The sequence below is a fragment of the Lycium barbarum genome, chromosome 11 (assembly GCF_019175385.1).
Source record: "Lycium barbarum isolate Lr01 chromosome 11, ASM1917538v2, whole genome shotgun sequence".
Lineage (NCBI taxonomy): Eukaryota > Viridiplantae > Streptophyta > Magnoliopsida > Solanales > Solanaceae > Lycium > Lycium barbarum.
Window position 1 is genome coordinate 60,149,730 of NC_083347.1, and position 17,877 is coordinate 60,167,606.

A 17,877-nucleotide genomic window follows, 5' to 3' on the forward strand; every position below is an offset into this window, starting at 1 on the left:
AAGGCACGGGATTCATTTCCTCACAGTATGCAATTATGTAATTCTCCACCCTGTAATATGGAGATTAGTAGTCATAAATCCGCCTTCCAAAGTCTTCACCATATTGGACTCGAAGCGCTGCCATAGTATGTGGGCAAGGTATTTTGTCCAGGTCAAAAACTCTACAAGTACAAGATCTTCTTTGCAGATCGACTGTTGCAACTGAACCGTGGCCGATGACGCTGAACTTGTAGTTAGCAATTTGATAGGCCAATAACTTATTACCCAAGTTGACAAATTTTGATATTTGTTTTTCTATTAAGAGAACAAAGATGGTTGGTGAGTCGATGAACTCCATACGCCTCTCATGAAATTTCTCAGTAAACCTCCTGTTTATGGAATCAAATAGAGCAGTAATTGAAAATTCTCTTTCAACATTGAACATTGAGTTTACCGACTCAGCAACGTTTGTCGTCATAAAATCATACCTGACAAAATAAACATATTAGTGTTGGAACATGAGGCTGAGGCTCAGCTGTGTCAAAAATCACAACAAGTACAATATCTGCCGCAACAAGTTACCTATTAGTTGCAGCAGATACGTTACTTGTTGGAAACAGAAATGTGAAAATACCTATTTCCGGGGCAGAATGTCCTGCTCCATCTGTGGAATCCAGCACGTTCAAGATGTTCGGCGGCCCCAGGAACCAAATCTCTGATTTGATTGAAATGGTCATTGAAGACATCAATATTGTACGCTTTTGCTGCTTTATAAAATTGAGATACGACCGCCCCATTGTGAAAGGTGGTTCTCAGATTTTCCCCTAGGTGCCTCATGCAAAAACCATAATGACATGTAGGGAAGACAATTGAAACCGCCTTTTTGATACTTGGATGTCTATCAGAAATTATGCACAACTCAGGGGTATCCTCTATATAGCTTCTCATTTGTTCAAAAAAATATTTGTACGAAGCATCACACTCCTTGTCCACCACACAAAATGCCACTGGAAAAATATGATTCTCCGCATCTTGTGCAACTGCTGACAACAACACTCCTTCGTACTTGCTCCTCAAGAATGTCCCATCGACAGCTATGACTTTTTTCATTTGCGCAAAACCAAGCATCCAAGCCTTATAGGCTACAAAAAAGTACTTGAACTTCCCATTTTCATCAACCTTCAATGCCGTCTTACTTCCTGGATTTGCAGAACGAAGCATATAACGGTACGCATCAAGCACCGCATACCCGTGCTCATGTGTCCCCCTTGTCAAAGCCTTTGCAATCTCCATGCCCTTCCAGACCTTCCAATAACTTACCTTACAACCCAAATCTGTACGGATTGATTGACTCATATCTTTTGTAGATGGGCCTTTACCATAAGAAAACTTATCGTTGAAGTATTCACCAATGACTTTCGCAGTAGCGTGTGGATTATGGCTCGTAATGTGCTCAGAACCACATGTGTGATGATTTATGTAAGTTCTGATACAAAATCTGTCAGAACTTAAAAGCTTCACAGCCCTAAGCCACCACTTGCACTCCGGATGTACACATCTGAAGCAATACACAGTACGCGAATTAATCACCTTCTTGATTCTAAAATCTTTCTTCAAGCAAGCAAGTTTCAACCAAGTGGCTAGTTCTTCCTTGTTCTTGAATGACATTCCTTTATAAAAACCTGTTTCATCATCTTGAACATGGCTAGATTGTATTGATTGTGTAGTGCCCAATGTATTGCTCGCAACTTTGGGTATAGGAATCGGGTCAGCCCCACTTCCATTATCTGGGATATGCACATCCACCCCATCTAATTCATCATTTAACACATCTTGTTGGTCTTGAGATAAATTGTGGTTCTCTACCGGGATTCCAACAACGTATACCCTTAAAATGGGTGTAGCTACATCATTCAAATAAGCACGCAAACGAATCTGATCAGTTATCTTAAATGGCAAGACCCTCTGATTTTCAAAAAAGCTATGCATGTAAGTGATGGCAAGATCTTTTGGTTCACAAGTTAATTCGCAATAGGTGATGATTAGGTTCACAAAATCATCGAACATAACATCTCTTTGGACAGTCATCGCTATCGTCTCTAATGTGTCACTACCCTTCCATCGCCAAATATATCGATTGTTCTTCTCGATCCATTCACCATGGCAATCAACCCCTATTGTTATTGAGTCCCCCACTAGTGGTGTTCGAGGTACCTGAAGATATTTTTTTTAACAAAAAATTGGTCATGAGAGTACTATAACAAAATGAAACAGCTGCAGCAGTTGTTCCAACAGATTATTGACTTGTTGGAACAAGTGGACTACTTGTTGCAACAAGTAATAAAATTGTTGCAACAAGTCACTAATCTGTTGGAGTCAGCTTCAGTTTTTTGGGTTCTGTTTCAGACAAAAATTGAAGCTGACTCCAACAGATAGTTGAGTTGTTGCAACAAGTGGAACACCTGTTGCAACAACTATACAACTTGTTGCAGCAAGTCAATAATCTGTTGGAAGTAGCTTCAGTTTTTTGGGTTCTGTTTTAGACAAAAACTGAAGCTGACTCCAACAGATAGTTGAGTTGTTGCAACAAGTGGAACACCTGTTGCAACAACTATACAACTTGTTGCAGCAAGTCAATAATCTGTTGGAAGTAGCTTCAGTTTTTTAGGTTACGTTTCAGGCAAAAATTGAAGCTGACTCCAACAGATAGTTGAGTTGTTGCAACAAGTGGAACACCTGTTGCAACAACTATACAACTTGTTGCAGCAAGTCAATAATCTGTTGGAAGTAGCTTCAGTTTTTTAGGTTACGTTTCAGACAAAAATTGAAGCTGACTCCAACAGATAGTTGAGTTGTTGCAACAAGTGGAACACCTGTTGCAACAACTATACAACTTGTTGCAGCAAGTCAATAATCTGTTGGAAGCGGCTTCAGTTTTTTGGGTTCTGTTTCAGACAAAAACTGAAGCTGATTCCAACAGATCATTGAGTTGTTGCAACAAGTGTAATACCTGTTGCAACAACTCACTCAGTTGTTGCAGGTTATTTATTTAACAATTACAAAAACTTCATAATCTGTTGTAGAACTTGCAACAACCACATTATATGTTGCAACAACTACAACAACTACTGTAAGTTATTGGAAAATCAGTAGATGTATACCCAAGTGAAAAATTGAAATAAAACAACGTTGTTGTACTTACCAAATGAGCGGAAAACACTTATGAAGTAATTGTCATTGCTACACCAATAAAATCCAGTCAAAAAGTTGCAAAATCGGGTGGTCACAGTTTTTTCTTTCTTGAACAACAATGGCGGACGACGAAGAAGAAGAAGAAAGCAAAACAATGGAATGAGTTATGAAGTAATTCCCGGTGCTACACGAATGAAATCCAGTCAAAAAATTGCAAAATCAGGTGGTCTTGTTTGTTTCTTTCTTGAGCAAAATCCAGTCAAGAAGAAGAAGAAGAAGAAGAAGAAGAAGAAGAAGAAGAAGAAGAAGAAGAAACGAGCATAAGAAGAAGCAGCAAGAAGAAGAAGAAACGAAGCAAAAAAGAAGAGCCAAAAATGGTGGAAACGGCGCAGACAAACAGAAAATTTGGCGTGTTATTTTGGCTCTGTAGGGTTTATATGGGTTGGGTCAAAGTGTTAAAAATAAAACTTGGGGGCAAAGTGTAAAAAAAAAGCTTGGGGTTAAAGTGTTAAAAATATAACTTTGGGGTGAGTCAAAATTCTCTAATCACTAATCCAAAGTTTATCACCTTTACTCAATTAAAAAAACTAGAGTTACCCCAACTCAATTTTAAAACTCATTTGTCACCTATAATTAAAAGGCCCTACTTCTGTTAAAAGAGGGGTATGTTTGAAAAGTTTAATCACGGGAGGGGTATTTTTGACCCAAAATAAGTTCGGAGGATATTTTTAGCTCTTTATCCAAAGTAGAGGGATATTTTTGATCCTTTTCCCTAATTGGAAACCAAAAGGCGCTTACTAGCAAAGCCGCGTGCTTAGACAATTTGACCAAAAACCAATTCCATTGGACTTCAATAGCTAAAGCATGAATATAATATCTTAAATAAGCAAGGGAATTGAGGGGGGCTGAACGAACATAAAAACCAGAAACAGTTCTTGTGAAGCTTCTGTTCCATCTCAAGAACACCTGAAAGCAGAATTGTCCAAGGAGAATGAAAAGGGGAACCTTAGGTAGCCGGCACACAGTCATTAATGCAATGGATTTGTATTGAAATCTCCCTTTTTGTATGATAAAATACTTTGTCGTATTATGCAACTAACTCCAGGATTTTCATATCATTGGAAGATCAAGATGAACAGATGGTTCAAATAATCTTCCTTTTCATCTGTTAGTAGACATATAATCAACCAGTTCATGTTGCTTTTTCTTTGCACTTTTTAATAAATGTAACTGAAAAGTCGCGCTATATCTCTTGATGTGACTATATTGGGTTCAAGGAAAAAAGGGTTGAATCAAAGCAGAACCACATTTTGTCCTCTCTCACAGCAATATATATACAGTTAACAGTTTAGCTGTTAAATCATACATTAAAGGGCCGTTGGTAAGCGGAATAAGGTGGGATATCCCAGGATTAAGTATGAGATTAACTTTTATAATCTGTTAGGTAGAAGGTATAAATTTATCATACCTAACAGAGTATTAAATGAAGCCCAAACTTAATCCTAGGATATCCCACCTTATCCCATCAAACTTGGGATTATTTCATCCCACCTTCCAGATGGATAAATTAGTCCCAGGACTATAATCCCGAGATAATTTAGTCTGCATACCAAACGACCCTAAGTGTCATAACCAAGCCTACCGCAGAGCAACTTAATTTCATAAATCTGAATTGTCAACTATATATGCCAAAATGCACTAGTCCAAGATGATCAATCATAATTAGCATGAAAGCATGAATCGATGCAAAACAACATTTTGTCATCATTTGTTTGCACTTAATAAATGTTTGAATATTAATCATTCGGATCTCAATCATTAGTTTGTTTGTCTTTTTCGCCTTTAAATTTTACAACCACTTAATGGGTCTGAACGGAAAAAGATCTATAACAAAGTCTAAATATCATTAAGATGTAGTCCATTCAACAACTTTTTCAAAGATGGCATTTCACCAGTAACCACCATGGCTGTCCACCATTATTAACTACCACCATCCACCACCTACAACCATCATCCTCAGCCTCAACCATCACCGCTGCCAATCACCAAAATCAGCTTCACTCATCATGGTTCTACACCTACGTGCCGGTGAATCTGGAGGTCGATGGCCAGGTCATCTCAAGCGACTTTCTCTCATTTTATCTTGAATGCGTGCGCTTCTCGCACCTTCCAACAAATGTGGTCATTTTTTATCTTATCTAATCTTGCATTCATCTTAGTATTCGCATCTCAGGGACACTCATCTTGTGATATGTTGCACTTAGCGACTCAACATTCACTACCATATAACATTACTGGTCTTATAATTATTCCGTAGAACTTAAACTTTTCATTTTGGTAAGCATTGTTCTATCACATAACACCAAGTAGATGTGAAAATCCACCTAGTGTCACTCTGTTGGGATTCATACCTTATTTGTCACTCCAATCCTTCGAACACTAGACTGCCCCTTTCCAGCTACTGCACTGTCTAAGAGAATCATATCAGCATGATTTCAAAGCACAATCAAATCACTTTAATTAGTAGCAAAGGATGAGAGTAGAAGACTCTTTTATTTTTGAACAGAAGAAAGAGATCATACTGGAAATGGCTCAGGAGACTATAGATAATGAAAGAGGAAATTTTTGGCATGATATAAAGAAGTTTTAGGAAAACTGCATTAAATCAAAAGCCTTGATGCATATGCAACTACCTTGGAACTGTTTATGCAAACTGCTGATATGATCAATCATTGGTTTTTATATAAAGCAGCACTTCAGTAGATAATCAAGTACCTTTAGCATATCCTTGTTTTGTCATCTCCTACATTAGATGTTAAAAATGCTCAAAAGATTAGTTTCTTTCAAAGAGACGGAAACAAGGTGTCTGATTTATTAGCTGTTTCTCATTATTATATTGACAAGCTAACAACAGATTCTGAGGGCAAGTAATTATCCTAGAGTTCGTGTAATCTTGAAATATTCCTAGAAATCCCCCCCCCCCCCCCCCCCCCCCCCGGAGTTAATGTTGCTGTTATGGCACAAGGTAGGTTCAACATGACCCATCTAGTATTTCCATCTGTTCCACCTACATGCCACTTGCAATCATCTTTTTCAAATATCTCCAGTCTCACTTGTAGTTTCTGTTAGATTCCAAATTACCTGCACCTTATATTGTCAAAAGTCATACTAAATTTAGCAGTTCAGCTACAGAATCTGCCTTTTCTACAACTTTACTCTTATATTTGACATGAATTCCCTTCAAAACTAGCAAAAATCTGTCCAATTCCATTTGCAACTTAGAAAAGAAAAGGCAGCTAAACTTTCCATCTTCTCTTGGCTTCAAAGCATGACTGCAGGTTTGATCTTATAACTGTGCCAATGGCAGCCTAAATGTCATTTACAAATTGCAAGAGATACTTTCTCCAATAGGACTTCCACATCAACATGTCTAATTTACTTTCAGATTTACCAAACATTCCTTCTCTAAACCATTTTACATAACTTACACTCCACAAACCTCATTTTATAAAATAATGTCATCATATAGTTATATAAAAATAAAGTATCTTGCAACTTGTCAAGATATTTAATGTTTATTCTTTAGTTCCAAGAAAGAAAACATTAGCCCTCCAGTGCAAATTGATGCATATTGTTAAGTGAATGCGCACTTAATACTCCTTCGGAAAGAGTATTAGATTAAGAAGCGAATCTCAACTATGTAATCTCTCATTTCTACGAATAAAAACTGGTGTTATACTCCATTAGGTTGTTCTTCGGCATATGCTAGGAGAAGCATCTCCATTTACTGCTCCTTTCAAATACAATGGAACGTGACAACTTATTAACAATTCTTTCTTTTCTATTACTTCTATCAACTAGTACCAATTGAAGTTACCATTGGAAGCAAATTTTTCACTCAAAATTGAGGATATATATTGGCATTGTCAGCAACAGTTACTTTTACTAGAAATGGGAAAAGCAAAGAATTCAATTAGTTAAAACGATTTCCACATTCACTCGTTTATCTGGCATACTTATTCACCATACAGCAGAGCAAAAATTGAATGCAGCAGAAACTTCTACATCTAATGTCTAGAAGAACCCCCGTGGACTGACACTTGACTGTCTCAAAGAAACAGCAGGTAAAAACAGCTTTGAAAGAGTGACTCCCAACAGCCAATATTAGGCATGTACACGCAACACACATATCATAAAGATAAAAAAATAAAAAAATAAAAATTAAAATAAAAAAGTAATAACTTAGATGGAAACATGAGAAATAATCCAGAGCTCCAAATATTTGAAAGGAAGCCCAAAAATGGAATTAGTCATGTATTATATTCAAATATGTGACAATGTTCCCCTAAGCTGAGAAGCACATTATGACCTTGTAGAAATTTTGTGAAAGAGAATACAGCCACCGTAAACTTTCAAAGCAATGCTTTCATAACCAAAAGTCAAATTACACCTGTGTTACCTCACATACTCTAAGATGGCTGAACTGCCAGAGACACACTCGGCCAATATGTCAAATTGCTTTAGCCATCTTTCATTCTACCTCATTTTCACAGAGCATAGGCCTTATCTCAATCAATTACTAGAAATATTTCGACAACCCAATGCCAAACTGATGCTTCTCTTATTGCTTTCATCATCACTTTATACCATCTCGCCTGTATCTTCGACCTCACTGTCCAATAAGTAGGCCATACCCGTGGATGAATGTATGTGAAGACATATCGCTAGCCACGTTGTAAATATCGCAACAAAGCCACCCGACTTACCTCATTCAGGGTTTCAAACCTAACCAATTTGAGTAGACTGAGTTGCAATAGACCACAAGAAAGCATCTATCTACCATTTTATATTTAAACAAGCATGCAATGCCGAGGGTCCAAATAGTAATCAAACAATGGAAAGAAACGTGAAGGATCAAGATATTAGCACCAAGTGCGACAACACAAGCATCCAAAACAATATTATTTCTAGCGTGCAAAACAATATTATTTCTGGACTATATCATTTCTAGTGTCTGACAAACCTTCCACATTCAGCCCAGGAAAAACAATATCATTTCTAGTGTCCAAACACCTTCGTGATTGATCTCAGTAATAAAGAATGCTTTGAAAATCTAAGCAATCTTTCACACTATAAAATACCTAGGTTTTCTTTGTAGAAGATGTTATGCAAACTGAGTAGAGCGTTAGACTAATACAGCCAAAATCAAGTACAAGGCCAGGGATGAAATTTGAATCATAATACACCATTAAAAAATTAAAAAAAATAAAAAAAATAAAAAAAACTACTATACACAGACATACCAGCAAATAGAAGTAGCAGCTTCCTTATCTTAGTGAGAACACATGGCTGTGGTTAATTTCTTCCTATACTTCGGAGAAAGGATCTCCATAGGACCTGTTAAATTTTGTATAGATAAAAATGACCCTCAATGATCTCCTGTATTTTATTTACTAATCTCTTGCATTATCACATGAAGCAGATTTATTCACAGGATTTTTTTTTTTTTTTTTTTTTTTTTTTTTTTTAGAATGGTAACAATTAATTCAAAGGAAAATCGACATTAACATGGAGAAAGAAAATGTGAAATGCCATTTCTCCATGGACTGCATAGCTAACAGAAACACAAGATGGAAAGAATGGATGCAATAGGAGTCCAGACAAGACTTCCTTTTCCAAGCATAGTCCCGATTAGTGAGTACACAAGTACAAGCTAAAATAAATCCATCGGCTGATTGTATCAATTCCAATTTATAATCTATTTCATGTCAGATCGAGAAGGGCAGAGTAATAAAATTGGAAACCAAAATGCGCTTGCTAGCAAAGCTGCGTACTTTACTTTGACAATTTGACCAAAAAGGCAAAAACCAATTCCATTGGACTTCAATAGCTAAATCATGAACAAAATATCTTAAATAAGCAAGGGAATTGACAGATATTGTGGGGCGGGGGAGGGGATAAAAACCAGAAACAGTTCTTTTGAAGCTTCTGATCTCCGGAATCCATCTCAAGAAAAACACCTGAAAGCAGAATTGTCCAAGGAGAATGAGAAGGGAAACATTCTCAGGTAGCCTGCACAAAGTTACTAATGCAATGGATTAGTATTGAAATCTCCCTTTTAGTATGATAAATACTTTGTCGCTTTATGAAACGAACTCCTGGATTTTCACATACTTGGAAGATAAAGATGAACAGATGGTTCAAATTAATCTTCCTTCTTATCTGATGTTGATACATAAATCAACCAGCTCATGCGATTTCATGTTGCTTTTTCTTTGTACTTTAATAAATGTAACTGAAAGGTCGTGCTATATCTCTTCATGTGGCTATACTGGGTTCACGAAAAAATGATTGAATCGATGCAGAACCACATTTTGTCCTCTTTCAGCAAAACATATATATACAGTTACAGACTTACAGTTTAGCTGTAGAACCATAATTTAGTGTCATAACCAGGTCGACAACATACAAACTTAATCTCATGAATCTGAACTGCCAACTACATATGCACAATGCACCAGTCCAAGATGATCAACCGTACTTAGCATGCCACACAATCATTTATTTATTTAGTTTCTATTTATCTGTGCTAATGTTGGTGTTCGAACCAACTTGCACGAACCTCAACTAATCTACTCAATGCCTACCATCTCTCACCAATACAGACACTCATAACTCTGCCCACCAAAACATAGGAACAACAACTCCGTAGTCTAAAAAAAGTTGGGATGGGCTGTATTAATCATCAGACCATGTTTCTCCATTTAAACTCATATCATGTCATAATCATACCAAATAAAAGTAAAAGTAAAAGAAAAAAAGTTGTATGTAAATAATAGTAAGAAAATAATATTATAAGTTCTCTATAATTTACTGGCATATAAATCTACGATAAGGCTAAACTGCTCCTAGAAAAGCATCGGACCTAAATAGAGGTACCAACATGACTAAAACATATGATATCACCTATATAGATCTTTGTCTTCCACTGTTCCCTATCTTTAGATAAGTCTGCATAAAAGGCAGCCCGGTGTACTAAGCTCCCCCTATGCACGGGGTCAGGGAAGGACCAAACCACAAGGGTCTATTGTCTGCAACCTCAGCCGTTCGAAAAAACTTCCTTTTACGTGATTTTAGATCTACTTCATGGCCACTTAGCACCTTCACTCATCACGGTACCACACCTACATACCCGTGCATCTTAAGGTCGATGTAGGGCATGATCAGACCATCTCAAGTGACTTTCTCACATTTTTCCTCAACATCTACTTCTTGCACCTTCTTGCGAATATGATCATTTTTCATCCTATCTAATATTGTTCTCATCTTAGTATTTGCATCTCTAGGACACTAATCCTTTGAATATGTTGCACTTAAGCGGCCCGATGTTCACTACCATATAAAATTGCCGGTCTTATAAGTATTCTACAGAACTTACTTTTCACTTTGGTAAGCATTCTTTTATCACACAACATCCCAGTTGTGAAAAAATCACCTAGTGTCACTCTTGTTGGGATTCATACTACCTTTGTTCACAAAGTTGTCACTACAATTCTTAGAACACTGGACTACCCCCTTGCAGCATAGGGGCTAATATACCTCCTTGCTAAGAATGTGAGAGCAAGTGGATATGACAAAAACCCCATAATTTGTGCCCCATTGGTAAGTTAGATAGCCAAAGGAACCTAAGTGATTGGATTTCATGGAAAAAACAGGCCAGTCATCTACAAGTGTTCCATGCCATCTGATTCTCGACTGTAGTAAATAGATATCCTGTTCAGATCCAAGGGGCAACTTGCATTCCATCTTTTCTTTATTGTATCTCATTATCTACTTTTGGGTTATCTAGATCCACCAACTGCACTGTCTAAGAAAATCATATCAGCATGATTTAGAAGCAAAATCAAACCACTTTATGCAGTAGAGCAGATGATGAGAATAGAATCTTTCAACAGACATATCATAAAGATAAAATAGTAATAGCTCAGATGGAAATATCAGAAATAACCCAGACCTCTTAAAGAAATTCGAAGGGAAGCCCAAAAATGGAATTAGTCGTGTATCATATTCAAATTTTTAACCCTCAGGGGTTGGCCTGGTGGTAATTGGCTTGAGCCTTGGGGTTTGCTCCCTTTCAAGGTCTCGAGTTCGAAACCCATTGGGTGCAAACAATTTCTGAGGGCCATCGGACTGGGGTAAAACCCTGAATTACCCGTGGTGCACTTGCGGGAAACTCCTTGCCGAGGGCCTATGCACCCCCGGGATTAGTCGGGGCTCAAAGAGACCCGGACACCCGGTGCTTAATAAAAAAAAAAAATCAAATTTTTAACAATGATCCCCTAGCTGAGAAGCACATTATGACTTTGTAGAAGTTTAGTGAAAGAGAATAGAGCTGTAAACTTTCAAAGCAATATTTTCATAACCAAAAGTCAGATTACATTTGTGTTACCTCACATACTCTAAGATAGCTGAACTGCTAGAGACACACTCGGCCAATATGTCAAATAGCTTTAGCCACCTTTCATTTTACCTCATTTTCACAGAGCATAGCCGTATCTCAATTAATTACTATAAATTCAAACTGTTATTTCTCTTATTGCTTTCATCATCATATATTACCATCTCGCCTGTATCTTCGTCCTCACTATCCAATAAGTAGTCCCCCTCCTCTTCGTCGCTGTCCTCTGTATTATATTCGTCATCACCTTGTCGATCCAATCTCGCTCGAAGCCATTCCAGTTCGTCAACTTCTTCATCCTCCTCCCCTTCAGAGAATGCTGAAATCCTCGTGCCAGGAGACTCCAAATTCTCAACAATATCATCCATCAAACTAGTACCCTCCCCACTCGTCCCACCATTGAACTCACTTACAGAAAACCGACCATTACTCCTACCCCAAGACTCCTTTCTCCTCTCAATCTTTAACACTAAATCCTTCTCCGTTATCTCCCCGTTCTCTACCCCCGTCCATGGAACCCATAAATCAGCATGCCTCCCTAATGCCCTATCCCAATCCCCAACTACTACTGTACCCAAATTAGCTTCTTTTGCTCTCCTCAACATATCACAAAAATCAGAATCATCAGAAATCAAGAATAACCAATCAATACCTCTACTCATTGAATGCTGCATTTGCTTTTTCAATGCCCAATCTGCTGCCTGTGGCTTATCCGCAACGGTCTTTACATAAACCCCAGCTCTCCTCAACTCAGATGCTAAACCATAACCAACTTTTGGTGTTATCAAACTCTTAGCAGCTTCAATATACTTATAATTACCATCAACAAATCTCTCTTTAAACTTCTGTCTTTTCTTGCCTTTTAATGACCTCATACGACTTAGCTTTTTTTCCCTTTCCCTTTCATGTAACTGCTTAAAATGCTTCTTCAAATCCAAATGGGTCTTACATTTTCTTCCACAAACAGAACATATGTAAGTTTCAGATGGGTTTACAACCCCTTTACGTTCAAGAACATCAAGATGACGTCTTTCACGCCTTTGTTCAAGAACCCATTGAGGAAGATGGATGAAAGCATGTCGATTTGCATATGCAGACATATCAACAACTTCACCAAAACATTGTGCTAACTTTTTAAGTGACATGGCTGCCTCATAAGGTGGACCACGTGGTGGTTTGTTGTCTAAGTCCCATAAGATTACAACTTTTTTGGGCTTTGCTTTGTATAATCCTTCTTTGCTTCTTTCCATGTCGATTTCTTGACCAGCTGCACAGCCACTTATCTGCCATTTAATTGGTCTACAGGGGGTGATTCGGGAATTGGGTAATGTGAGGGGGAGGAGAAGATTAGGGTGTTTGGTGGAAAGTGAAATTGGACAAAAAGAAGAAGTTTTGAGATGAAGGGTTTCAATGGAGTTGAAGACAGTGTTCATCAACATTCTTTCTAGTCTAGAGATCACTAGGGAGAGAGAGTGCAGAAGGAGGGTTTATTGGTAGATGCTTGAGGATACTTCAATCGCATCATAATCAATAAAGGAATATCCAAAAATAGTTTGTGCTTGGGTGTTTTGAATGAGATAGAATATTACGGGGGTGGACGATCAGTTCGGCTATTTTAGTTTTGGTGTTTCGAAGGGGACATCGAACACCGAACCTAACTAGTTCGGTTCGGTTCTTAACGTTTCGATTTTTTAAAGCTTGATTCGATTCGATTTCGATTTTTTCGATTCAATTTTTTTTATATGCACGTGACTCTGCTTGAATCACGCATTATCTTCCACCAAGATAGACCAACTATCAGTATAACATGGTACTTTCTCCTTGCACCAAAAATACAAGCGACTTTCAAAATCAGGAAGTTGTAGAAACAATGTGTCTTTGGTGTTATTGGCCCTCTGGAGGCTAATCGGTCATTATCAAATTTCTGGTGCTACTTTCACTGGCAAATCTACATTCATTGTATGCATTTTTGTAAATCCTTTGCTTACTGAAGTTGCATAGGTGCATAAAATAATGTATGACATGATGCTCAGAGCTATGTAAATGACAGTTGTTCTGTTGTCGTATCACATGTAATATTCCTAAGCACTAATGATAATATTAGAAGCGATAATCCAGCCAGGAAATTGGGCTCGAGCATGCTCAAAATTACATAAACCAGTAGCCATTTTTATGTTTGGTAGCACCAAACCAGTAGCCAAAACTAGCAGGTAGCACCAACAACATAAAACTGCCTGGACTATTTAATTTTTTTTGGCTAATATATAAAATTTCGGTTTAAATCGAAAAACCGAACACTAAACCCCTAACACCGAACAGAACACCGAAATTTCTGAAAATCGAAACCGAAACTGAACCGAAACCCGAAAAACCGAATTAATTCGATTCGGTCCGATTTTTCGACTTTCGGTATTTATGCCCAGCCCTAAAATATAGCACATGTATGTAGCAAGTCTCAGAGAATTTAACGAAATTACGGAAGATTAAATAGAACTTCTATCTTTTTATGGGTTGTTTCGTTAACGGACTAATACCATGTTTGGCCCAGCTTTTTGGGAGGCCAAAAGTGTTTTTTTTTTTTTTTAAAAAAAAAAGAAAAGAAGAAGAAGAAGAGGTGTTTGCCCAAACTCTTTTGGTGAAAATTAGTTAAAAAGGTCTTTACAAAATGAATAGAGGTATATGACCCTATGATGACCTCTGTACACATGGGCGATTAGGGCATAACACAAAGGTGATCTAGTAGGAGAAACATAAGTTATTTTTTAGAAGCTAAAAAGAAAAAAAAAATTTGCTCAAAAGTACTTTTTTATAAAATATTTTTGAGAAAAATATACTTAGAAACACTTTTTAAAAGCTTGGCAAAAAATTAATTGTTGCTCAAAAGTATTTTTTAAATAAATTGGCCAAACACAAACTCCTTCTTGACAAAAGTACTTTTTTGAAAAGCACTTTTCGAAATAAGCTGATTTTAGAATTTGGCCAAACAGGTTATAAGTTATTTCGGGATTATAGTTCTCAAATTATAATCTTTGGACTAATTTATCGCACCTAAGAGGTGAGATAAAATAACACCAAGTTTGATCAGATAAGATGAGATATAGATTTATACATACGACCAAACAAAATATAAATTTAATCTCAAACTTACATTTGATATCCCACCTTATCTCATGAACCAAAAAATGCTTTACAGGTAAAGGGTCAGATTTGCACTTAAGTTTAGATTTTTTCCTTCGTTAATAGTTAAAGTCGTATATTTTTTTTAGCAAATTTAAGCCCCAGAGGACTATTTTATAAATTCAAGAAAGTAAAGGAGTCCAACAATAAATAAAATAAGCAAAAAAGCGAAAAAAGGAAAGAGAAATTAAAATACCTAATTTGCTCCAAAGCTCCTGAACTATGTCAGTCGGCTCGTCTCCATGGCGATTCATGAAAACGTTTCCCATGAAAATCAGCTCAAATCCTGGAGCTCAAAATTAGCCTGATGTTCTCGGGAACCGTGTCGCCCATCCCCACTGGTCAAAAGCACCCTAACGGGGCTAGGGGAAAGGTTCAATGGGGGTAAAAGAGGCAAAACACACATAATGACCAAACAGGTCATTACATCAGACCAATCAAACAATCATTCATCCTCGAACGGAGAAGGAAGGGAACGAAGCAAAGGTACATGAGTCGGTGAAAATCTGGGGATATCTCTCACGCATATCTGCCTCGGTCTCCCAAGTGGCTTCCTCAACTAGTCAGTGCTTCCATTGTACCTTCACTGAAGCAATCTCCTTAGACCTCAACTTCCTCACCTGCTTATCCAAAATCGCTATTGGCTCTTCCTCAAAGGACAAATTTTGGTCGAACAATACTGAATCCCACTGCATGATATAAGAACCGTCTGAATGGTACTTCTTCAGCATGGAAACATGAAATACCGGATGAACACCTGACAAGCCTGGTGGCAAAGCTAACTCATAAGCCACATCGCTAACACAACGGAGAATCTCGAAGGGACCAATAAACCTCGGGCTCAACTTTCCCTTCTTCCCAAATCGCATCACACCCTTTATGGGTGAAACCTTCAACAGAACATGCTCGTCAACCATAAACTCTAAATCATGAACCTTCCGGTCCGCATACTCCTTTTGCCTACTCTGAGCTGCTAGAAGCTTTTCCTGAATCAGCTTCACCTTGTCCATGGACTCTCTCAACAAATTCGTACCCCAAGGCCTCACCTCAAAAACATCAAACCACCTAATCAAAGATCGACATCTCCTACCATACAAAGCCTCGAACGGTGCCATGTCGATACTCAAGTGATAACTGTTGTTGTACGCAAACTCTGCCAACGGTAAGAACTAGTCCCAATGACCAGCATAGTCGATAACACAAACTCTCAACATGTCCTCAAGCACCTGAATAGTCCTCTCAGACTGACGATTGGTTTGTGGATGAAACGCGGTGCTAAGATCCAACTGAGTACCCAACTCCTTCTGCAAAGTCCTCCAGCAATGGGAAATAAACTGATTTCCTCTATCTAAGATGATGGAAATGGACACCCCGTGCAATCAGACGATCTCTAATGTAAATCTGCACTAACTTCTCTGCATTGTAAGTCATCTGAATCGGAATGAAGTGCGCAAACTTAGTCAACCCATTTACAATAACCCAAATCGAATCAAAGTTGCACAAGGTCTTTGGAAGACCAACCACAAATCCATAGTGATTCTCTCCCACTTCCACTTGGGAATGGGAATCCTCTGAAACACATCACCTGGTTTCTGGTGCTCATACTTAACTTGCTGGCAATTCAAACACTGAGAAACAAAATCCGCGATGTCACTCTTTATCCTACCCCACCAATAGTTCTGTCTGAAATCACGATACATCTTAGTAGCACCCAGATGAATAGAATATCTGGAACTATAAGCCTCCTCCAATATTAAACAAATTAATCCATCCATACGAGGAGCACAAATGCGCTCCTGAATCCTTAAAACACCCTCACTATCAAGCATGGCCTCCTTGGCCTCACTACTCAACACCTTATCTCGAATCTTACACAACTTCACATCATCGAACTTTTGTGCCTTAATCTGCTTCAATCCAAAAGAGACGACCTCGCCTCAACATAAGACAGAACTTTTCCAGGTTCCGAAATATCCAATCTCATAAAACTATTAGCCAAAGTCTAAACCTCTATGGCTAAAGGACGCTCCTCAACAACCAAACGAGCTAAGCTACCCATACTCACCGTCTTTCAGCTCAATGCATCAGCTACCACATTTGCCTTGCCCCGATGGTAAAGAATGGTGATATCATAATCCTTGAGCAACTCCATCCATCTATGCTACCTCGAATTGAGATCTCTCTGATGGAACACATGACGAAGATTGCGGTGATCAGTAAACATCTCACAATGAACCCCATACAAATAATGCTTCCAAATCTTCAATGCGAAGACTACTGTCGCCAACTCCAAATCATGAGTGGGGTAGTTCTTCTCATGAACCTCCAATTGCCTCGAAGCATACGCGATTACCTTGCCCTCTTTCATCAACACATACCCCAAACCGATACGAGAAACATCACAATATACGGTGAAGTCCTTACCCTTCTCGGGTAATGCCAGAATCAGGGCTGAAGTCAACAAAGCCTTAAGCTTTTAGAAGCTCTCTTCACACTCGTCGGACCACTAGAAAGGAACATTCTTCTTATTCAACTAAGTCAAATACGAAGCAATTGAAGAAAATCCGCTGACAAACCGACGGTAATAACTCGCAAGGCCCACGAAACTACGATTCTCAGCAACTGAAGTAAGCCTCGCCTAATCTCTAATAGCCTCAATCTTCTTGGGATCAACCATAATCCCGTCCTTAGACACAACATGGCCTAGGAATGCCACAAAACTAAGCCAAAAATCACACTTAGAAAACTTGGCATACAACTTCTTTTCCTTCAATAGACCAAGCACGATCCTTAAGTGTTTCTCATGCTCTTCCTTACTTCAAGAATAAACCAAAATGTCATGAATGAACACAATCACTCACAAACCCAAATACGGCTTAAAAATCCCATTCATCAAATCCATAAATGCTGCGGGGGCATTGGTAAGCTTGAAAGACATAACCAAAAACTCATAATGACCATAACGGGTCCTGAAGGCTGTCTTCGGAATATCCTCCGCTCGGATCTTTAACTGATAATACCCTGACCTCAAGTCGATCTTAGAGAAGATCGACGCACCCTGAAGCTGATTA

The 17,877-nt window shown here is 38.2% G+C and overlaps 1 protein-coding gene across 2 annotated transcripts; it reads right to left on the minus strand.

Annotated features, from left to right (window-relative positions):
- Positions 1-7,967: 7,967 nt before the first annotated feature.
- Positions 7,968-13,465, minus strand: LOC132617175 (uncharacterized). 2 transcript variants are annotated; one of them, XR_009573652.1, is made up of 2 exons: positions 11,621-13,465; positions 7,968-9,191 (listed from the first exon to the last, which is right to left on the minus strand). XR_009573652.1 is itself a non-coding variant. In XM_060332120.1 (1 exon), the coding sequence occupies exon 1, from the start codon at positions 13,066-13,068 to the stop codon at positions 11,740-11,742; it is 1,329 nt and encodes a 442-aa protein (XP_060188103.1). In that variant the 5' UTR covers positions 13,069-13,465; the 3' UTR covers positions 11,561-11,739. The 2 variants fall into 2 exon arrangements, 1 of the variants encoding a protein (XP_060188103.1); XM_060332120.1 differs by lacking the exon at positions 7,968-9,191 and having other exon boundaries at positions 11,561-13,465.
- Positions 13,466-17,877: the final 4,412 nt, after the last annotated feature.